The following is a 24,517-nucleotide window of genomic DNA, read 5'->3' on the forward strand; positions in this document are numbered from 1 at the left end:
ACCTGCATGTGTCAATTCCAGGAAGAGTTTAACAAAGAAATTTTTACAAACTCAGGGGTCGTTCAACTTCATCAAATTGACACCAAAAGTAAATAAACACTGCCATGGGGTTTTCAACACAAAACCCCACTGTTGGATTGAAGTTCCTTCAATAAAGGCCCAGCTTTGTCATGGCAACAGATGCGTCATTAGATGATTGGTGTGGGGGTGCACTTTCTCAAGATCTGGCAGTGATCAGTGTATGGCCAGCAGATAAAATCCAACTCCATTTCAACATTCTAGATATACATGAGAGACATTGACATGGGTCTGCAATCTTTCCTCTTGAGTAAAAGTAAGCTCTGCATTCATCCGCACTTAATGTATTACATAAACAAACAAAAGGTAACTCAAACTCTTCCTCTATCAGAAGTAGCCCAAAAAGAAGTGGGCTTGGCCCTTCAAAAACCACAACCAATTAACAGCTGACCATGTCCCGGGAGTAGACAACACATGGGAGGGTGCTCCAAGCAGAAAATACAAAGAATGCCACGAATGGGAACTACATCCGATCCAGATCCAGTTGAACAAGATCTTCAAGTGCTGGGGGAAACCGTCTTGGACCTGTTTGCAACAGCTTGGAACAGGAAATTACATTCCTATGCCAACAGGGCATGTTCTGCTGGTAAGGTAGGGGGAGCCTTTTCGATAGACTGTTTAGGGACCCTTGTTTATGTTTTTCCACTGCTTCCCCTAATCGTAATGGTCCTGTGTAAGTAAAGAAGGCAGTCGTTACCCACCCCCAGACTACGGCGAAGCTCCTGACATCCTTGGGGGTTCACTATCAATGTGGGAAAGTCACACCGGACTCCTTCTCAGATGCTCCCTTTCATCATAGCCATCCTGGACTCTGTCCAGTTTTGTACCTTTCCTGTGTAAAGGACAGTACAGAACATTCAGGCTATGATTCTGATCTCAGTGAGGTGCTGAAATTGATAGCCTCTTGCATCCTACTGATCGAGCACACCAGGTGGCATATGCTGACTCTGCAGTGGGACCTGAAGATTCATTAGGCCCAACATCAAGGGTACCTGTCCGACCATGTTCAGATTTCAGAGTGGACTCCTAAAGATCTGCAGTGGTGGTTACTAGACCATATTTCGGTCAGTGGCCATCTGCTTGGCAGTGAGGGAACACTGGTACTTACGACAACACTATCGCCATGTGGTCCAGGAACAAGCAGAGTGTGGTGGGGTCACGGAACCTGCACCAGGAGGAGCTACTCTGTGCTATACCATCAAGTAATCTTCCCGATAGTGAACCACCTGGCAGGATCTTTGAATGCCAGAACGGACAAACTCAGCCATTGATGTCTAGTAGCTCATGAGTGGCTGTTAAACTTGCAGGTGGCTCAGGCTCTCCTCTGCAAATGGGGAAAACCTTGGTCCAGTCTCTCTGCCACCGCCAAGAACGTGCAATGTCATCAGCTCTGTGCTTTTCATTTTCCAAAGTTTTTCTTACTACTCCGAGTTCTGAAGAAAATCAGGACCGCTAAACACATTTGACCGTCCTTTGGAGTTGGTTGATATTATCTAAGCGGGCAGGCATCCCTCAACATAAAATATATGCGCTTGTCATTGGGATACATTTGTGGTTAGGTGGTGCAGCACAAGTTACATTGATCCCCTTCAAGGCAAACCTATCTGATGTTTTATTTGTCCTCTCCTACTCTGCAGAGCTTTGTTTTGAGAATGGTTAAAGGGTATCTTTTGGTGCTCTCTTTGGCTGCTAATGGTTGAGTGACCAGCCCTCAATATTTAAGTCACCACATGATGTGATGCATTTTTCTTTTTAAAGGACTCCAGTATTTGTTTCCTTCTTTTCCCTGTGTTATGCAACACTGGGGTCTTCTCTTGTTTTTATCAAATATTGGATGTACACTCCTTTTGAGATGCTGCCTAACTGTTTTTTGTGGCTTCTCACACTCAATTCACTGTTCCTCATTGCCATAACGTCGGCAGGCCGGTAGGCAGGCTCCAAGCACTTTCATCCTCCCAGACAAATTTGTTCTGGAACTTGGGCATCTTCCAAAAGTACTGACTCCATTCTACTCTGCTCAAACCATAACATAATCGGAGTTCTATACTCTGCCTGGGCCTTCTAACAAGGAGGAACTCCATTTCCTAGACCCCAAAAGAGCAGTTAATCTCTACATTGATTATACCATAGAACACTGAGATTGCAGATCAACTCTTTGTGGAGGGGTCGTGGGAGTGAAGAAGGCAAAGCTGTTCAGAAAAAGACCATCTGTCCCTGGATCATGCTCTGCATCAAGATCTGCAATGCACTGGACCAAAAGCAGCCCCAAGAAAGTTGAAGAGGCTCATTCCACCAGAGCAAAGGCTGCTACCACTCTCTTGGCAAGCAGGGCTCCTGTCATTGATATCTGTCAGGTGCTGCATGGATGCCACTTCATACATTACCAAAGCATTACTGTCTGGACAGCCAGGTTCTCTGAAAGAAGCTTTTCGCCTGCTAGTCTTAGAGGACTATTTGGTTCGAGACAATTCGCAGAACCACCTCCAAATAGGTTTTGCTTTGGTATCTATTCAAAAGGTGATGAATCTACAATTAGAAGTCTCTATCGGAGGAACAAGTTACTTACCTTTGGTAATGCCCATACTGGCAGAGAGACTATCTAACTGCATAGTCCTTACCAACCCTCCCATCATCCTAGTTTTGTGAATTGGACTCTGTCCATTAAAAAGCTCCCAAGTCTAGGAATCTACACACTGGTTGACGTCAATTTGCTGTTGAGGCTCTGCATCTGGGGGCGCGAACAGCATTGAAAGCAACTTATGTTAGCATACAGTAGTGGTCCTATATTGGTTCTGTATGTAATTTCTAGTAGGGAAAGGTATCAGTGCGGAGCCTCACAGTAGCACCTGGTGGCACCAAGAGATACTGCTGAAAAGTTTCCGGATCCGGTCTGATGCCTGGGGGAGTATTCAGAAGGTGAGGAATCTGCAGTTAGATAGTCTCTACCAGAAATAAGTTTTCCAAAGGTAAAAAAACTTGCTCATTACCACCGCTCGGCTTCCATATTTTCCATACCTCAGCAATGACCAAGTACTCCACCTATACCCAGTATCTCAAGGATTATCAGCATGTCTCCTGAACACGAGTTCTAATGCTTAGAAATTCCATATGACTGTAAAGTTAGAGTAATTTCCACAAATAAGTCCTATAGAGCCAAAAGAAAATGTTTCTGTATTAGGTGTATCCTAAACAATTTGCCTGTCTGTACCTTGTGCAGTTGTCTCTTGCAGGTCTTACTCATTCATTAGTAGGATTCCACTTGACAGCTATGTCACGGTACAGAAGGAAACAAGATCAACATTCTCTCGAGTCCATCATGATTATAAAGGAGTTTCTTAAAGGACTCTTCAGATTTTTCCAACTAGTCAAACCACTGCCAACTCCTTCAAACTTAATATAGTACTTAATCAACTTATGAAAAATTTGCTCCAACCATTACATAAAACAGACATAAAATGTATTTCATCAAAACTTGCATTTCTACTAGCATTACCCTTTGCAAGAAGAGTAAGTGAAATTGAAACCGTAGTAGTAAGAGAGCCTTACCTACAATTCTATTTCGACAGTCATTTTAAGGACTAATTATTGCTTTATATTTAAAATTCCATTGGGTTTTCATTTACTTGAGCCTATAATCCTTGGACTTTGTTTAAAAGTCCCAACACGGCATCAGAAAGGGTGAAAGAACATACACACATTTACTCTGCATTATTGCCTCGAGTGAACTGTACAGAGAGATGATGCAGTTGGACAAGTGGGTCTGCACCATCTGTTTCAGTAATGTGAGCCCTTTTTAAATTGCTCTTCTGCTTGTGTGGGTACTATCCTATATAACTGTTTGCTACTCCGATTCAAGCGTGTGAATCTTTGAAGGATCAAATTCTAGAGGAGAAAAAATTACACGTAACTGTATTCCTCCATAGTTGGTATCTTTCATAGATTCACATGCAGTCCACCCGCCTTCCCTTCAAAGGCTTACCAAATACTGGTATTACTTCAGACTTATAATCAAAAAAATCTGAAGGATGGTGCCCTCTGAGGTGTGTGCATCGGACTCACTGACTCTTGTTAATGCTTGGTTCTTTTTAAATGTAGTGATTAGGCTACTAAACCGTCTTTGTTCAGCTTTAGAATTACATTAACATAGAAGTGGTAGTGAGATGTTACAGTGGGACTCCCAACTCTTCGACTGGGATGATGAATGGGAATCTATGAAATATACCAATTCTAGAGAACTGTTATTTAAGTGAAGTAACTTTTTTCTTAACTGGTGATGTAGTCTTTACTGTTTTGAAGCAATGTATTTTGCCACTAGGCGGCAGGGTGTCCATATTTTGGAATACTAGTTAGTTCCTCTGTTGATTTGCAGTAACAGAGGCTTGCAGAGGTTACTTGTTTAGTTTTAAATCAGAAAGTTCCAATCTTCATTTGCTTATTTTGTGCTGCAAATGCGGCAGTTTTACTGTTTATTGAGATGTGCAGATCTCTTAATTTCCGGTTTTTGTTTTATTTATTTCTTTATTTGCAGCTAAAGCCGATTCTCTCAGAGATTGAGTACCTTCAAGACCAGCACTTGCTGCTAACCGTGAAATCCCTTGATGGCTACGAGTCATATGGTGAGGCAGGGGAAGACATGGGTAACCACACTTGGGTCGGAAATGCAATGCAGAACCAGAATGTCAGTGGCATAGGGCTCCTATAATATCAAGCTGTAATTGGTCTGGCCTTGGCTACCAGCCATTTCCTTTGTCAAACTTATTTCGTTTTTACCATGGATTTTATAAAGCATTATTATGTGAACTGCCTGCCCCTACCCAATGTAAAAAAAAAAAAGGAAAAAAGTATAACCATTTGGCATAAAAAAGCACCCATTGCCAGTGTAGTCACTGGCAGCGAAGGGAATAGTTTTGTGTGTTGATGTGCTCCTTGTAAAAGAGCAGAATGCTGTCACTCTCAGTGAAGTTAGCAAGTAGCTGAAGTGGGGTGACAAATTGCCATATGCTGTACTGGTCGGAAGCAAAATGTGAATATCACTACAGACTAATGGAAGAAGTGGGCTGGCAGAAAGCCTCTGTAGCCTCTGTATATTAGATAAAGATTTTTATTGGAATCAAAAGAACTTAGCTAACTGCAGTCGTAAAAACAGTAAGAAAATAAACCTGTCCCATCTTCGGGCTGGAATTGCAACTGTCGTATTGCATTAACCTGGCTTTGCAGGATCCATGATCCCGGATATTTAGTTGTCTGCTGGAATGCCATTGATAGAAGATTATTTCTAGAATCAGGAATTTCTACAAATCAAAGATTCAAGTTCTCCACTTGGATCCGAAGTCTCATGCGACAGACACTCTTAGTATACAAGAAACCTGTTCTGAGCTATAACTCCTAAAGAGTTGGCAATGCCACTTATAGGCATTCATATTGAAACAGTGGTTCATTCATTTCACTCAGTCTGGCGTTAGCCAAAGCCTTAGAGTTTACTAAAATTATTTGTATAATATACTTACATGTTATGTTATACGTTTTATAAAGTGTACAGCTGCGCCGACAAAGGGGCGTCCCAATGCTGGCAGCAGGAATCTGGATGCTACTAGCAGAAAGCAGGGCCTAGAGCGGAGGGAAGAGGTGCGTCTTGATAGCCTTACGGAATGGTAGGAAGTTATTCATGCTGCGAATATGTATAGGAAGAGAGTTCCAAAGTTTGGCTGTCAGGGTGCAGAAAGAGCGCCCACCAGCACGTACCCTCCTTTACCCTAGGAACAACTGCCGGATGTTGACCCATAGAGCGCAGTTGGCGGGTGGGTGTATAGGGTAAAAGTAGATTGGCCAAGATGCCAGGAGAGAGATTCAATTTTTTAAAAGCAATGCAAAAGGACTTAAACTCTACGCGTCTAGCCACCAGCAACCAGTGTAGTCAGCAAGAGGCACTAGTAGTAGAGCACGTTCTAGGGAGGATTTCTGTCTTGTTTGTCCCCAAGTAGAGCAAGCTAGCATAATCCAGTTTAGACAAAATGGAGGCCAGAATGATAACTTGACGGATGAGAAGGATCGAAAAATCCCAGCAACGGTTTGTGCCCCTGCAATATTCCGGAACAGCTCCCTGCCACTTTCTTCGTTTGGGCCTGGAAACTAAAGCAGACACTCAGATTTTTTACCACCTGTTTGGGTGCGGGTGCACAGCCCAGGGTTGCAGACCACCAGCGTTCACTCCACAGCTCTGAGTCTCTCCCAACAAGCAAAACCTCAGACTTGCTGGCGTTAAGCTGGAGGCTTTCATCCAGGTTTCTTCATCCATTTGGTCTTTTTTTTGTATCATTCACATTTTGCTTCATCCACTACAGCATAGGGCAATTCGTCAGCCCTCTTCATCCATTGGCTAGCATCACTTGGCTAACATCCTTTCCTTTCACAAGGAGAACATCTGCACACAAAGTAGTGCCCTTCTGTAGGAAAGTAGGATCTTTCTGACATGGGTGCCCCCACTTTTTGTCTGGTGTCGGTATGTTTAGACTGCAGTCACTGGGATCCTGCTAGCCGGGGCCCCAGTGTCGGTGCGCTCGCCCCTAAATTGACTGCTAAGTACTTTATACACCCCAAAATTGGCCTACTAGTGTACCCCTTTAAGTCCCTGGTATATGGTACTAAGGTACCAAGGGCATCGGTACACCAGGGGGCTGAAGCATGTATTATGCTATCCATGGGAGCTCGAGCATACTGTCCCTGCAGGCCTGCCATCTCAGCCTGCATGAAATGGTGCATGCACCTTTCACTTTATATCCCGTACACTGCACTTAAAACCTATAAGTCACCCCTAAGTGAGGCCCTACAGCCTAAGGGCAGGGGGCATGGTTCTAAGTGTGAGGGTACCCCTGCATAAGCAGAGGCACCCCTACAAACCTCGGACTCCATTCTTTCAGCTTTGTAAGTGCAGGGAAGCCATTTTCAGGTATGTAGTGGACACTGGCAAACCCGAGATATCCAACTACATAATGACTTCACCGAACCTAGTCATTTTTGGTATCAAAAAGTTGGAATCATTTACTTACACCGATTCCACTGTTAGTTTCATGATACCATGAACTGAGTCCGGAGGGACCGCAACGCCAACCAGATGGGAGGAGGCATCGCCATCATCCACAAGAACACCATCCGTCTCACGACCAGCACCGACAACACCCTGACCACCGCCGAACACCTGCATTTCCAGATCCACACCAACCCGAACACCAACCTCAGAGGCACCCTGATCTACCGACCCCCTGGACCACGCACACAATTCAGCGAGGACATCGCCGACTTCGTCAGCCCGCTGGCACTCCCCTCCTCTGACTACATCCTCCTGGGGGACCTCAACTTCCACCTGGAGAACAACAACGACCGCAACACCACCACCCTGCTGGACAACCTCGCCAACCTGGGACTCAAGCAACTGGTGTCCACCCCCACCCACCTCGCCGGACACACACTCGACGCAGTCTTCTCTTCCAGCACAGACATCGACTTCAGCCACGCCACAGAGCTTCAATGGACGGACCACAGCTGCGTCCACTTCACCTTCAAGAGAACGACGACCCACCAGCAACAGGCCGCCCGCAGAAGCTGGAACAAGATCACAGCAGACCAGCTCGCCACCTCCCTGAGCCAGCACCCTCCTGCCAGCTCAGCGGACCCTAGCCAGGCCGCCGACAACCTCAGGAAGTGGATCAGCATCTGCGCGGACGAGCTCGCCCTGCTGAGGACCCCGCCCAGCAGACCCGGCAGCAAGAAAGCCCCGTGGTTCACCGACGAACTCAAAAGCTCCAAGAAGAACTGCCGAGCCCTCGAGAAAGTCTGGAGAAGGGAACCTACACCGGACAACAGGACCTCCTTCAAGCTTGCCACCCGGAAGCACCACCAGCTGATCCGCGCCGCCAAGAAAACAGCATTCAAGGAACGGTTGGACAACAACGCACACAACTGCAAGGAACTCTTCAACATCGTGAAAGAGCTTTCCAACCCCAGCGCAGGAAACAACAACATCACCCCATCGCAAGACCTCTGCAACTCCCTCGCTTCATACTTCCACAACAAGATCGCGGACATACACAACAGCTTCAACAACCAACCAACGCACACCATGACCGAACAATCACCCCCCACCACCACCATCCACGCCTGGACCCCGATCAGCACCGAAGACACCATCCGCACGATGAACTCCATCCACTCCGGATCACCGACCGACCCCTGCCCTCACCACGTCTTCAACAAGGCCGACGCTGTCATCGCACCCCACCTGCGAGACATCATCAACACATCCTTCGACACCGCCACCTTCCCTGAGAGCTGGAAACACGCCGAACTCAGCGCTCTACTCAAGAAACCAACAGCGGACCCCACCGAACTCAAGAACTACCGCCCCATCTCGCTCCTCCCGTTTCCAGCCAAAGTCATCGAGAAGACCGTCAACAAGCAGATGGCCGCCTTACTCGAGACGAACGGATCCCTCGACCCCTCACAGTCCGGCTTCCGAGCCAATCACAGCACCGAGACCGCCCTCATCGCCGCCACCGATGACATCCGAGCCCTGATGGACAAGGGAGAAACAGCGGCCCTCATCCTCCTAGACCTCTCCGTGGCATTCGACACGGTCTGCCACCGCACCCTAGTACAGCGCCTCAGCAACATCGGAATCCAGGACAAGGCGCTGGAATGGATCATCTCCTTCCTCGACAGAAGAACACAGAGAGTCCGCCTACCACCGTACAAGTCAGAGGCCTCCGAAGTCATCTGCGGCGTCCCTCAAGGATAATCTCTGAGCCCCACCCTCTTCAACGTCTACATGAGCCCCCTCGCGGCCATCGTACGCAAACACAACCTCAGCATAATCTCTTACGCCGACGACACCCAGCTGATCCTCTCCCTGACCAACGACCCCGCCTCCGCCAGAGCCAACCTGCACGAAGGGATGAAAGAGGTAGCCGAGTGGATGACGACCAGCCGCCTGAAACTAAACTCTGACAAGACGGAGGTCCTCATCCTGGGCTCTTCCCCCTCCGCCTGGGACGACTCCTGGTGGCCTCCCGCCCTGGGCACCGCACCCAAACCGACAGACCATGCACGCAACCTGGGCTTCATCCTGGACTCCTCCCTCTCCATGACCAGGCAAGTCAACAACGTCTCCTCGGCGTGCTTCAACATCCTACGCATGCTACGGAAGATCTTCCGGTGGATCCCCACCGAGACCAGGAAGACCGTCACCCAGGCCCTCGTCACCAGCCGACTGGACTACGGCAACGCCCTCTACGTCGGTACCACCGCCAAGCTCCAGAAGAGACTCCAGCGGATCCAGAACGCCTCAGCCAGACTCATCCTCGACATCCCACGAACCTGCCACATCACCGGACATCTGAGAGACCTTCACTGGCTCCCCGTCAACAAAAGAATCACCTTCCGCCTCCTCACCCACGCACACAAAGCCCTACACGACCAAGGCCCGAGGTACCTCAACAGCCGGATCAACTTCTACGCTCCCAAACGCCACCTCCGATCAGCCAACCACGCCCGCGCCGCCGTCCCCCACATCCGAAGAGCGACTACAGGAGGAAGGTCCTTCTCCTACCTGGCCGCCAAGACCTGGAACTCCCTCCCGACCGACCTGCGCCTGACCCAAGACCACCTCTCCTTCAGGAAGAAGCTGAAGACCTGGCTGTTCGAGCAGTAGCGGCCCCCCCCCCCCCCCCCCCCAGCGCCTTGAGACCCCACGGGTATGTAGCGCGCTCTATAAGTGTCACTGATTGATTGATTGATTGAACTGAGGGCTCCTTAGAGGCTCCCCCTGTCTTCCTGTGTAACCTTGCAGGGTCTGCGTGCAAGCCAGTGCCTCCGCCCACCCCAGCTGCCCTCCTGCTGGTCAGCCTAACTCAGGTAGGAGAAGGCAGAACAAAGAGTTTCCTGTAGAGGAGAGGTGTAGCCACCCCTCTTTTAGAATGAGGTATCTCCGGGCTAGTGAAAGGGTGCTTCAGAGAGCCACCAGACTGTTTGGAAGGGCACATTTGATACCCTCCTTGCATAAACCGTTTTGCCCCAGACAAGAACCCTTGGCCTCTCTCTGGCGAGAAACACAACAAAAGACAGGGAAGTGACCACCCCCCATGCCTAGCTACTCCCCTAGGGAGGTGCCCAGACTCTGCTAGATGGTCCACTTGATTCTGCAATCTTGGAAGCAAGATGAGCAGAGGCCTCTGGGAGCATCTGACTGGTCAGTCCACTAGAGTAGCGTCCCTGATCCCCCTGATAGGTGGGTCACCGCAGGAGCTGTCCAACCCCCTTCCTGGGCTACTTAAGGGCTCTCCTGAGGGTGGGACCAAGGATTCCTCTGCAAGACTCGTCTTCAAGATCCTCCACAAGACTCTTCTACTGCTGGACACTGGACTTTGCTGTTGGGCTGTGCCAGACTAAAGACAATACTGCTTCTGCTAGGAAGGCTCCTACTACAACTTCATCTCCGTGCTTTGCAACCCTCCTGCAACATCCATGTCCGTGCATCCTCTAGAGTCACAAGGACTCTGTGTGCATCAATGACATCTGGAAGGAATCTGCCTTGGAGTGAAGGAGTCACTCCCATGCAGCTGCAGGAACCTCAGCGTCGGACACTGGTCCGTGGATCCTGCTGTCCCATGGACTCTTCAAGGCTCTACAACACAGATGGTGGCATGATAGTTCTGCTGAGGCCTGACCTGTTTTCTGTGCAATTTGGAAGACTGCAATCCTTTGTTGAGCTGCTGGAACTGTGTCCCTGTGCACTGTCTGTCTGCCGTTGCCACGGTTTGTCGACTCTCCACTCCAAAGATCATTGAGCTTCCAGAAGCCCCAGCCTCAAGCAACATCCTCCTTGCAGCTACTGCGATGTGGGCCTCCGTCTTTGCTGTGCTGATGAGGCTTCTTTGCGACTCCCTGTGCCTGCTGCCAGAGGGTCCCTCCGGGGTCTTCCATCGATTCCTGCTTGCTGAGGGCCAGCCCTGACTTTCCTGTGGTGGGTGAGTCCGTCAGACCTTGCTGGTCTGCAACTAAGCATTTCTTCCTGCAACATGCCTGTTGCATTTGCCAAGGCTTGTTGGTGGTCCTACTGGCCACTGACCCTCCTGCAATTCATCGCCCGTCGTGGGACAGCTCGTGTTCGTACATAGTCACCTGGTCTTAACAGCCGTAACTCCTAAATCTCCATCCTACCTTGAAGTATCCCGAGAAGGGTGGACATTGTGCTCCTGCACCCTCTGGACGATTCCAGGTGGCGTGGACTCTGTCTCCTCTCTCCTCAGGTGCTCCTTGCCTGGATCCATGCTTGGGTTCCACCGACCTGATTCATGGGTCATGGTAGCAGCTGGACTTCTGAAGATCCTCATTGACTTCAACAGGCTGATCCAACAACACTTCACACCTAACCACCGGGGCTCCCTGGTGTAGGTATCCTGCTTCTCTGGGTATCCACCGGTGGGGGTGCTCTCCAACCTCCCTGGTTCCAAAGGGTTTCCTCTAGGAAGGGTCCTAAATCCTGAAAATCCGAACCATGACTACTTCATTTTGTTCTGTGGACACTGACCCATGGTATCCCCTCTGCACCCAGGCGCCTAGGGACTCCTAGTTACTTATTGGTGGATCAGTGCTTCCCTGGCCTACAGATCCTTGGCTGGTAGTCTTGGGTAGACATCCGTATCGCATTCCGCTTACTTAGTATATGGTTTGCCCCCCTCCCCCCCAAATAGGGGGCCTGTGTGTTTTTATGTGTTTACTTACCTGTTTTACTGATATTTTTATTGTGTATGAATATCTCTGGGTTGGAGATATACCACTGTAGTTTAGTGTTGGTGTGTAATAAATACTACACCAGTGTGCTTTTTTCTGTTTGATTGTTACTGACTGACTTGTTTGGTAAATGCACCCGCTTTACACCCTCCTGGATAAGCCTCAGCTGTTCACCACAGCTACATCTTGAGAGCTTTGGTGATCAGGGACCTCTTATACTTTCACTAAGGGTTGCCTGAACTCGGTGCATAGGTGTGCAACATATTCATATCCAGCCTCCTACTACCTGCATGCCAAAGACTACTATGGCAATGCGTGCTTTTTGAGAATAAGGGTTGATGATGGTCAATAGTGGAGTTTCGAAAAAACTATGACTAAACAAAACAATCATTGACAAAGCAGAAGGCTGGCAGTTAACACATGACCTGCCAGTGCTTGTTTTTATTTATATTTCCAGGCCATGTGATATCTGCTCTCGAAAGCAGTGGCAGCTCCTCAACTGAGGTGGAAGAGCATCTCCTCACTAAGCAATTCAAAACAGAAATATAAAATAATAATAACGCTACGTTTGTATTTTATTTAACTGTACAGGCTCAGTTGGTTGGGAGGCAGGGCGGAGCAGGGCTGTTTAGAGCTGGGGCAGTTGTGGTAGGCACCTCCTAAGTGCGCATGACATTTTGGCCGGTCCTCTCGGCCGGCTAAACAGTCATGCACACTTTGCATGTTCTCCACCCAGGCTGCATTACAACTGGGTGGAGAATATGCACAGCCTCCCAGCCCCTGTCTGAGTGCTGAACCACGGCACTCAGACAAATCACAACACTGGTGTAAGACAGCGTTGCCGTTGGTCAGAGGAGTCTGGGAGGCTGTTTGCTTCCTGGTTCCTGCTGTCAGGGAGAAGAGAAGAGTACTGATGAGAGGCAGCGGCCGGCTGTATCCAGGTCAGTGTTTTTTTTTATTTCCTCCATACCCTGTTTGGTAGCAGTTTCTACTGCTCCTAAGATGATTCCCCTATTGTGGTTTGTGCTTTTATGATTTCCTTCCTGTGTTGCCCGAACTCTCTTTACTCTGGCCCGCCTGAGTATCAGTATAGCTTTTTCATGTCATTCATGTTTCAGTTGAGAGGCTTTTGCCCTGTTAGTTAGTGTTTGTCTAGGTTTTTGGTTCCTTGACGTTTGTGCACAAATGAAGTTTAAGTAAAGCTTGTATATATCTCAATAATAAGGCAAAGATCTTGTCCTTTTTCCAATATGTGTGAGCATTCTGTGATCTTACTGCTCTTGCAGATGTGTGTGTGTGCTGTTCTTTGATTTTAGAATTTCCTTGTAGATACTATCAGTATAGAATTATCACTTCACTGTTTGCAAAATTGAACATTGTTTTTTTTTATCTATCTCAACAAGCAAGTTCCTGTGTCAGGCTTGCAAACCTTTGGCGAGACTCGGAAGAATCTTCTGACCTTACAACGATGATAGGGTATCTCAGGGTTTACATCAAAGAGGAAAGATGTAGCTTTGGTCCCTGAAAGGAATAAAGTGCAGAGTAGATGGTGTGTGTGAGGTAATAACCAGCTCTGGGGCATGAAGAGGGTAGAGTGCATGCAATTTTCTTAAGTACTGATGGATTTGTCTCGATTACAAGAACAATATTCTCTCTTCTCGCCACCATGCACTAAACACATTATATTAACTTAGTGTACATATTGCTGTAGGGAATTTCTTGCATCAATGTTGAATGAATGTAGAAAACAGTGCATGTCCCTAAAGCAGTGTAATATGATCTGTAAATTCCCAAGCAGATGTGAAGGAGATACTGCATTGCACATACTTCTTATAGCACTCTGTCATGGGCAGCTAAACAGCAGAAGCACTCTACGAATTTAATATAAGTAAAGTACATTTATTCAGTAAAAATATGTTTTTTTTAGTAAAAGGGCATTTCCTATCTCCAGCTAGAGGATATTTAGCTTAATGATAAAGAGAGACTTAAACTAAAAATACATAAAGTTAACATTTTACCGCTTATTGGTTTTTTAAACCTTTGAGGGCAAGTGACACCTCCTAATGTTTGTGCTAGGCTTTCTGGTGTTTAAGAACCTCTTGCATGATTTTTTAACATCTCTATTGTTGTCAGGATTTTGCTACTCAAACCCCTCACTTATTCTAACTTCTTTTGCAGCAACATGTTTTCCTGCTAATATGTTGCCACATGCTTCGTGGTTCCTCTGGCCCTTTTGATTTGCTAATATGTAAAACAATGTGGGAAAACTGTACAAAAGGATTGTATCAAAAATGCAGGATATGCTTCAGCAGCTGGTTAGGCATATGGTGGCATTGCTTTCTACGCACAATTATTAAAACGGTGGCTCCATTAGGTGTAACAATTCAGATTTATTTTACTGAGACCTGGTGAAAACATCCATACGACAAATTCCCTTCATTTTTTAGGAACATTGATTGCTTTACTCAGAAGGAGAAGTGCCTCTGATGGGAAAAACACAGAATATCAGTGGCTTGCGGCCAGCCACAGTTTTGATAACTTTGACAGTTTCAGGTCCCTGATGGGGATATGTGGTATCATTTGTGTGAAGTATTGCTGTTCGTGCAGCACTCACAAAGCGCGTCTCTAATCTCCCTCTCCAGGTGAGTGTGTGATAGCTCTGAAGTCTATGATTGGCAGTACAGCCCAGCAGTTTCTCACCTACCTCTCGCACCGGGGTGAAGAGACTGGAAACATCCGCGGCTCCATGAAAGTGCGGGTACCTTCAGAACGCGTGGGCACGAGGGAGAGGCTTTACGGTAAGGACTTCTTTCTGTGCTTTGCCCTTTCTCCAGTACAGTTGGAATCTTCCTGCGTCCTGGACCAGGGTGTTTACTCCTTGATCACATTGAATCTTCACAATTTGTGTTCTAATTAGAATGAGACATAGTCAGTTCAGAATGGCTTAACGCTACAGCACTGCATTTCCTTTACTAATGTTCAGTATTTACAGGGCTTCACAGTATAGAATCATTGACAGAGCTGATAACCTATTCGGTTCAAGTTACTGAAATGTGCAACGTAACTGATTCTATGTAAACTGCTGTGTTAACATGTAACGAAACTTGTGCTATGTAAAGCGCTCTGATAACCTAATCGGTTCAAGTTCGCGCTATAGAAAACTCTAAAAATAAAATAAATAAATAAAATAATAGGGTATCTTTGTGTTACTAATAGAAAACCTGTTTCATTTGAGCACAGGCATGTGCCTTGTTTATATAGATTATGAATACTGCAAAGTGTGCTTTTCAATGCTTTTTGAATTTAACACAAGAGTAACAACAGGGTGAATCATGCTAACAGTTGCAGTAACAGACATTTGTTAGTTCTCAATCAATGGTCACAGTATGTATAGTGTAAAACCAGAGTTACAGGCAAATTAGGGACTGGTGTTCAAGCAGGAAGAGAAACAGTCATAATGGTTGTGATAATTAAAGTTAAAGTTCACCCAGCCTACACCATAAACAGAATTGTCTCAGAGTGTTTGAATAGGAGAGCATAAAAGAAATGTTGCTAGAGCAGCCCTCCTGCCTTTGATTGTCATCAAATAGGAGAAAAGCACTAGCGATGTCCATCAGCCTGAGAAGATTGATAGGTCCTTGGCTGAATCTCTCACGCCTCAGGCCGAGCTAGTCTCCCATCAGAGTTACAGCATACAGTGATCAAGACCAGTGCATACCCACCACGCAAGACAGACCTAAAAAGTCTGTTCCTACTTCACAAAAAAAGCATAAGTGCACCCATTCCAGTATTAGAACCTGTTCAGAAGAGTTGTCTTCCCAGTGTAAGAAACTTGAAAAGAATGATCATAGAGAATAAGAGGAATCGATGCCAGGTACTTCAAGTTTTGTCAAGTGCTGATAATTTCAGCCATCTCTTTTTGCTACCAAAAGTTGGGCCTCAACATTTGGTGATTTCTTCAGCTACGTGTATTGAATGTTTGTGATTCCGAGGATGAGTAGACTCTATCTTTGAGAAGTGAATTATGAGTGGCTGCTATGGACCGAATCAAGTAATGATGTCTGTATAGCAGTGCTAGTCTGCAGTCGTTTACTGTTTTACTTGCTTTCCAAAAGAGATAACTACTTTACATAACCAAGGGTTGTTTATAGCTCGCTTCACTATCAAACCCATTCCCCAATAATGGATAATCAAGAATCAGTGGCAATGATTAGGGTCAAAGGCACAATAAAAATGTGGGAAAACATATAGTGAAACAAGTGACATAAAGTGAGTACTGCGTTAACCATAAAAGCAGTGGACGCTTAGGCTGGTATAGAAGAATGTGAGTATTCAGGAGTATGTATCCTTCTAAAGAGACAGTCACTGGTGAAAGACCATAGCCACCTATTGCATCAAATACCAAGTGAGTTTTCCAGAGCACCAGGAACTCTTCTACCAGAATCATGTTTCTTTGGAGCTTGTCCAACTTTTGACACAAGTGCCTTTTCTCACACCCTAGGAAGAACCCTGTTTATTGTATGGTAGTATTTGTACTGCATTTCATAGCTCTAGCAGAGATGCTAAAGCACTTTCAGGATGGTCGATTACATGGCATTTCAGTTTGTGGTGACTTGTTGGAAGGGTGTGTGTTCCATGTGTGTTCCACTATATGGCCTATGTTTTCAATGTTGGGTGTTATGCCTGAGGTGGCTTCTCATTATGTTTTCTTATGTCTCCATTCTCTCCCAGAATGGATCAGCATAGACAAGGATGAAAGTGGAGGAACAAAGGGAAAGCCACCAACTGTTTCACGAGAATATACAAGGTAAGAGCCTTTATGATCAGTACTCAGAGAAAGAGTATAGGTAGGAACTCCTTGTGGGATCCAGGTTTGGGATATGCTCATGTACCTAGTTAATCAATTCAGGCTTAGAGATGACATTAGTTGTGTAGTGTTCTAAGTAAGTGTTATTTTAATTCATGTATTAAGTGTATATCTTTTACAGTCAAGCACAAGTGGTTTTGTTCCTTTTGTAACGTAATATAGCGTTTGCATTAAATAAAGGTATGCATCTTACACCTCTCTCCGAATTAAATGTCTCAGTCTCTGTAGACTCAAAAGCACTTTTCTATGTACTCTTCCTGTGTCGGAATTTGTCACTTTCTTCCTGTAAAAGATATATGTGCTTTTTTATTGCTTTCTAATCCATGATTTTAGTCTGGGTTTCGACTGCTCTGCACTTCAGACCTCCAGGGACTGGTTTAGAGGTGGGCAGCAATTGGAAATCTACCAACATCTGCTTACCTCTGTGATCTCCTGTCTTATTTTCGGTGTGGAGGAGGCAGTGACCCTTCTAGGCAAAAAACAAGTAGGTAGTTGTGAGACTCGGTTCTACCCCCAAATCTTCATTGACCGATATGCCACCAATACCGACAACGGCATGTTTTTGTAAGATTCCTGTGTTGTGTTATGTTATGTGTAATTGTAAAGAGCACAATCACCTGTAAGGGTATCTTGGTGCTAAGTAGGTGTGTGCGCCTAGCCTACGGTGGGTTGGATAATTGAAAAGCCAGGTCTTCAGCTTCTTACAGAATACAAGAACATAGGAGACAACTCTGATGTGGAGGGAGAGGTCTTTACGCTCTTGAGGAGCGATTTAAGAGAACGCTCGTCCTCCTGATTTGGTTCCATATATGCGTGGGATGTTGGAATAATGCAAAGCGGAGGTGAGTGTATGGTTGGTGGAAGAAGATGCGAATGTTCAGGGAGGGGAGGTCTGAGTTGTGGAGTGCCTTGAATGTGTGTGTGGTGAGTTTAACTGGAGAATGTTTGTGTTTTGGAAGCCAGTGTAGACCCTGAGTGTGGTGTAATGTGAGTTCTGTGTAGGAGGTTGATGATGAGTCTGACTGCTGAGTTTTCAATGGTCTCTAGTCTTCAAGTGTGTTGCTTGGTGATTGCGGCATAAAGGGTATTCCCATAGTGAAACTTGCTTGGGACCAAGGTGCGAGTTTATTTTTCTTGTTGTGCTTAGGGGGCCATTTGAAGATCAGGGTGTGGAAGCAGGATGCAGCGATGGTGTTGACTTGAGCAGTCGTGCCCTGTTTGCTGTTGATGATTATTCTGATGTTCCTGGTGTGGGTTCTGGGTGTGGGTCAGAGTTCGGCCAGTCACCAGTTGAAGTCCCATAGTGAGGTGTTCACTACTTCTGTCTTGTCGATATGTTGAGCTTGAGACAGTTGACTTTCACCCGGTTAGTGACTTTGGTCATGCAGATGGTAAACTTGTTTCTTGTGTTGGGGGTTTTGTACGAGAGGGAAAGTATGACTTGAGCGTCATCTGCGTAGAATGAGATGTTGATGTCAAGTGCGTGGATGACATTGGTCAGAGGGCTCTTGTGTGTGTTGAAAAGGGTGGGGCTAAGCAATGACCCCTCGGGGACTCTGCAGATGAGTTTGCAGTCTTTCAAGGAGTAAGGTGCCAAACTGACAGCCTGGGTTCTGTCCGTTAAGAAGGAACAGATCCATCTAACAGCAGGTCCTTGGATGCCAATCTCATTCAGGCAACTGATGAGGATCGGGTGTGAGACCATGTGAAGGCTACTGTGTCTCATCTGTCACGGGTCATGCGGATGTCATTTGTGGCGCAATGAGTGCAGTTTCTGTACTAATGTTGGGCTGGAATCCAGACTGTGACATTAAGGAAACCGCCATTGGACCTGCCGGACCACCCTTGCCATATTCCCAACTGACAGCCCATCAGCACTACCTGCATTTCGTGATGGGAGAGGAGCATTTTCAGTTTGCTGTGCTCACCTTTGCTTTCACCAGCACCCTTCGTGTTTTCATGAAACTGATGGTGGTGGTGGCAGCACATTTTCAGAGGTCAGAGGTGCTAGTCTTCCTCCCCTACCTCGACGATGGTCTGGCAGTTCTAAACCACTTCCAGATTAAGGCACACCTCCTGTCATCTTTGGGATTCACAATGAACATGCCGAAGTCCTAACTGACTCTTTCACAGACTCTCCCATTCATCTGAGTCATTCTAGACAAGGTGAGGTTTCCTGCCTTACCCCCAGGAAAGTGTGTCCAGGACAATGATTTTGATCTTTCAGCCGCCATTCTGGATTTCAGTGAGGTCAACTCTGAGGCTTCTGGACTGATGCACTCCTGCATCCCGCTGGTCGAGTATGCCCCGTGGCATATGCTGGCTTCACAGTGGTATTTGAAGTCTTACTGAGCCCAAAATCAAGGGTTCTTTCCTGCCACGTTCAAATTTCGGAGGCGACTGCAAAAAGATCTGCAGTGGTGACTACTGGACCTCGAGTGGGTCAACAGCAGACCCCTCTCTATTCCCCCATCCTGAGCTGCCAGTGGTGATAGATGCGTCACTTCTGGGCTTGACACTTTGGGGAGGTAGAGATCAGAGATCTTCTGGAGCTGACGGCAATCCGCTTGGCGCTGAAAGCCTTCCTGCCATCCGTCAAGGGGAGGCTAGTACAGTTTCTCACAGACCACACTACCATCATGTGATCCTGCAACAAACCGGACGGAGTGGGGTCTTGGACCCTGTGGCAACAGGCCTTGCACCTCTGGAAATGGCTGGACCCTCAAGGGATTTTTCTGATGGTGATCCACCTGGTGGGCTCAATGAATGCCAGGTCAGAAGAAATCAGACGTCGGCACCTCACAGATCATGAGTGGCAGGTACACCAGGAGGTGGAGTAAGGTTTTGACCACTACTTAGGAGAACCTTGGCTCAATCTGTTTGCCACCACAGAGAACGTGAAATGTCAGCACTTATGTGCATTAGAGTTTCCAAGTTGACTCTTGCTCTAAGGCATGTCCTGCCTTGAGTGGAACTCAGAGCTCTTGTATACTTTTATGCCGATACCACACCTGCCCCGAGTTCTCAAGAAAATCAAGACCGATTAGGCCCAAGTCATCCTAATGGCTCCGAATTGAGCTTGGAGAATATGGTATCCAGAACTCCTGAACTTGAGTTTATGTCCTCCGATCAGGCTGCCCTTCCGGGAGCATCTGCTTTTGCAGCAGCGAGGTAGTGATTTCTATCCTGGCCTGCACAATCTACACCTCCATGCATGGAGGTTGAGTGGCGCCAACTGAATGCATTTGTTCTCCTTCCGGGGGCAGTGGATGTCGTCTTGGCTGCCAGACATCCCTCGACAAACATTGTATACACTTGTCTCTGGGACAAGTTTGTGGTTTGGTGTGGCACATGCCGCATTGCCCCCTCCTGGCTCAACTGTCCGATGTCCTGTTATTTGTTCTTTCTCATCTGGTTGATTAGGATATCAGCCCTGGTCAAGCAGCAGCCACAATCTTAGTCAGGGTAAGAGGCAGGCAAAACCCTAAGTTAACTTATGCTCACCCTCTGGTAGCTTGGCAATGAGAAGTCGGGCTTAATTTAGAGGCAATGTGTAAAGTATTTGTACAACACTTCAAACAGTGAAAACAACACACAAAAAGATCCCACACTAGGTTAGCAAATTAAAGTAAAATTTAATAAATAAAACAAAACCATTATGACGACAATCCAATTACTGGAACTGGAGTCATGAATTTATAAAAAATAAACGGTAAAATAGCAGCTAGAAAGAGTCCGCTCCAGCCATGGCTATCTGATCACGCCAGATTGGGTCAAATTCAAAAGTTCAGGCCGAACTCGATGGAGCGTGGGTCGGATACAGTCCCAGATTACTTCCGCTGAAGTTTTACCTTCTCAAGTTTTATGCCAAGAGTCCTGTTCGCGGGGAAGAAGTTTGTCGGAAGCAAGGAGAGCGTCATTGACGGTGGTCGGCGGGGCATGAAGAGCAGAGCAGGCGCCACAGCCAGCTGGGCAGGAACCTCGCGGTGTCAATCCACGTAGGGGGACAGTGCTAGCTGTGTACAGAGATGAACTTGCTGATTTCTGGTGCAAGCGATGCAGTTCTGCTGTAAAAAGGCGCGTTTGCGGTCGTGAAGAGCCCAAAAGCTTGACTTCAAGAGCCCAGGAACTGAAAGGCAGCTTTTGGGCATCAGAAACTCACTGAAAATGGGTCCAGGAGCTAAAAGGAACCTGAGGCTCAGATCAGGGGGCCAGCAGACTAGCCCTTTGAGCCACTCTGGGGTCATGGGTGATTGGTCCCAAGTCCAGTTCCTTCTCCCGGGGCAAGGGGCAGCAGGTCAGCACAGCAAGGCAGCAGCTCCTTCAGAGTGGCAGTCCTTTCTGTAGCACAGCAGTCCTTCTTCTTGGCAGAGTATCCACAGGTCCAGAAATGTACTGAAGTGGTGATGTCTGAGATCCAGTCTTTATACTCATTGGTGCCTTTGAAGTGGGGTGACTTCAAAAACATGCCTTTAAAAGTGCAAGGATGTCCTTCCTTCCTGCCCTGGTTCCAGACTCGCTGCTGGGTGGTGTGCAGCCCGTTTGTGTGAATAGGACACCACCTATTCAGGTGTAAGTGAGGCTGTTTCCAGCTCCTTCCTTCCTTCTTGCCAGGAATTTCCCATGGAGACACACCTAAGGCCCCATTGTGTGTGGCTTTTTAGGAGGAAAACACAAAACCCAACTGCCAACTACACTCAGTCATGCGATCAGAAACAGGCTACAGGCACCAAATTCTAGAGCAAGAAAATTCCAAATTTCAAAAAGTGGCATTTTCAGAAGTGTAATTTAAAATCCGACTTCACCATAAAATAGGATTTTAAATTAGGATGTTAGAGACACCAAACTGCATTAATTGGATCTTCCCATTTGGAAGTTACACATTAAAATGTAATAAGGTAATCCCAATGTTATTATAAGGGAAATATAGGCCTTGCAGTAGTAAAAAATTACTTTAAGAGTTGTTCACTACCAGGACATGTAAAAATTAAAAGTGCATGTCATCCCTTTTAAATACATTGCACCCTGCCCTCTGATGTGTCCAGGGCCTACCTTAGGGATAACATATGTATAACAAGCATTTGCAATACAATCGGTTATGCATTTGTCAAAGTTAGAAAGCTATTGGCATTTTAAATGATAATGTGTTTTACTTATATTTTTTTGTTTGTAGTGGAGTAACGTAACAGGTAAAGCAGCTGACTTTGGAATTGGTGAGCTAAGTTTGAGTTTTATAATTGATTAACTGTATTGTATTTGTTGTAATTGAAGCAGTTCAGCGCTACGTCTGTTGACCCTTATGTCTGCATAGCTAAACGGTTTAACTAACTATTCTCCCAGGACGTACAGCATGTACTCCTTTCTTATCAATCTAAAGGTTTTTTTAGACACAATTTGAATAGAAATCGAGATGGTTTATCTCTGAAACAGATTCATTAGGTTTTACTGCCATTAATATAGCAGCACCCATTCTTGGATTACATGCTAGCAGTATGCAGAAATATATTAGCCCACATCAACAAACTTGAAGCTGAAATCGGCCAATTCAAGTAAAAAGGTAGTAAAAAATGCATATATCAATTGTTTCTTTTGTTAGCAACATTTATGATTAAGCTGACAAGAGGTTCATCGAGCTAATCTTACACATTTGGCTATACATAGATCGAATAAGCTTGGAAAGGAATGATTATGAAAATATGTAATGCAGAGAACCTGCTTGACAAAACCAGAATAAACTGAGTCACAGAACATTTTCTGCTAGTAAAATGGAAGTAGGTGGTCATTGTAAATGTCCGACAATGCTCAGTAGTGAAAAAATAGACAGTAGTGGGCTTGCTTACAAGCTGTTATTTTTTCCAGAGAAAGTGGTATACACACAAACATAATAAAGGATTGATAACATTGTAAAACAAAGTAATTTCACAAGCACTAGTTGCTAAATATTATTCGTATGGAATTTACTGAACGCCAAATGGGGCAGTGTATAGCTTCAATGAAGCAGGGTGGCAAATTCTTAGAGCACAACAGAGTTAAAAAAAAATAGATTTCATGTAAAAAAAAACATTTAAAAAAATGTGATGCATTTCATGAGACACCGCAGTGGTGAGGTTGGGTGGAACGGGATTGAGGGAAATCGAAAGCACTGTCTAATGCTGGAATAATATGGGTGGTGCCGGTGGACTGAGGTGGATTGACTGCGCTATGTGTGAGTCCAGGTGCTAACATAACAGGGGTGCTAAAGATCAGATCTGAGAGGTACTAAAAGCCTGTGAGTGGGCACTAGAGCAGGAATATTGGGGTGCTACCAGCCAGGAGTGAGGTGTACTGAAAGAACTGTGTGGAATCCAGGTGCTGGAATAACATGGGATGCGGAGAGAGAGTAGAGGACTTTTGAGAGAAATGTGCGTGGGTTCCAGGAGTTACAGTGGAACTGTCAGTCAGGATAGAGATGTAGTAACTGAGCAGTACTGACCACATATTATGCTGGTCCCAGTGGTGGAAAAGCGAGTGCCAAAGGTTGACTGAGTTGCATTGTGGGAGCTGGAACAGCAAGGGGGTCTACAGGTAGAGTGGTGTACAGTGGCACAGTCTTGTCTAGTTCACAGTACTGGCCTGAATCTTGGCAGTTATGACTCCGGTGTGCTGGCAGAGCTGTTCAGACCAAGTGCTGGAGTGCTAGAGGTGCAGCCGATGGGGCAGAACGTGACTGAGGCCTGTGCAGGGTGCCAATACTCGAACAGCTTGGGGAGTTGCATGTCTGGGCTGGAGTGCACTGGCAGGGTGATTTGGAGGCTGCAGTGGTGAAATAGCAAGTGGGGTTAAGGTTTGAAGTTCACTGACAGAGCTGTGTTTAGGCCCCTGAACTGTAACATGTATGAACTGTAACATGTAATATATTACATATGTGTACTATGAGTGCCCTTGTGCTGTTATCACAAGGTCACAAGTTCAAATATCAGCAAGGCCAACTAATCATTCCATCATTAAAAGGTAGGTAAACCAAGAAACATTAAATTATATTTTTATTGTGTATTGTATGTTTACTATGCATCTAATTTGTGGTAGGACTGGTATAAGCGTGATGTGCTAGCTTAGAGCCGGAAGCTGCATGTCTCTTGTCTGCCGTGAGTGTGTAATTAGCCCTGCAACTTACATTTTTTAGGGACTTTTATATAGCGCGAACTAGACCCGAAGATATCGGGTATCAGAGCGCTTTACATGAGTACTAGTTTCATTACACAAGAACACATTCATTTTTGTTAGGGACGGGAGAGAATAAGTGATTTGCCCAGAATCACAGGATGTTGAGCGCCGTTGCCGAAACTCGAACCTGGTTTCCCAGCTTCAAGGTCGACCCCTGTACCCGTAAGGCTACATCCTCTCCCCTATTAGAACCAATTGGTGAAAGGAAGCGGGGTGCACAACAATGCAGCCCAAAAAAACCTTTAAAAGCCGCCAACTGATCTGCACGGCGACAGCACCAAATGATATTCTGCGAGGGTTGAGGAAACGTGGGTGTCTGGCCTCCTCGTGCCGACCAACAAAAAATTACCAGAAAGCAAGGCAGCCTGAGGACCAACACTGGCACTGCGCAGCACCCTGACCCCGTTGCACTCGCACCACTAGCATGATAATTTTCAAAGCTTTACTTTGATTATTTGATTTCTATTAAATGCAGTTCAAACCACACAAATAGCAAGAAAACCTGGAATTCCTGCCTGAAAATGTCGGTAGGGGTGAAGGACGGGAGCACCAGGCACAAAAGAGAGGGAGTCAGACTGAATGTTT

At 46.3% G+C, this 24,517-nt stretch overlaps 1 protein-coding gene across 2 annotated transcripts in view; it reads left to right on the forward strand.

The window, feature by feature from the left end:
* The window catches only part of INPPL1 (inositol polyphosphate phosphatase like 1), a 915,229-nt gene that overhangs the window by 769,329 nt on the left and 121,383 nt on the right, over window positions 1-24,517 (forward strand). For both annotated transcript variants that reach the window (XM_086933779.1, XM_086933780.1), the window contains 3 exons: window positions 4,607-4,694; window positions 14,505-14,660; window positions 16,594-16,669. In XM_086933779.1, the coding sequence (XP_086789905.1) occupies window positions 4,607-4,694; window positions 14,505-14,660; window positions 16,594-16,669 (320 nt within the window). The remainder of the gene's footprint in view (window positions 1-4,606; window positions 4,695-14,504; window positions 14,661-16,593; window positions 16,670-24,517) is intronic.

The sequence above is a fragment of the Lissotriton vulgaris genome, chromosome 8 (assembly GCF_964263255.1).
Source record: "Lissotriton vulgaris chromosome 8, aLisVul1.2, whole genome shotgun sequence".
Lineage (NCBI taxonomy): Eukaryota > Metazoa > Chordata > Amphibia > Caudata > Salamandridae > Lissotriton > Lissotriton vulgaris.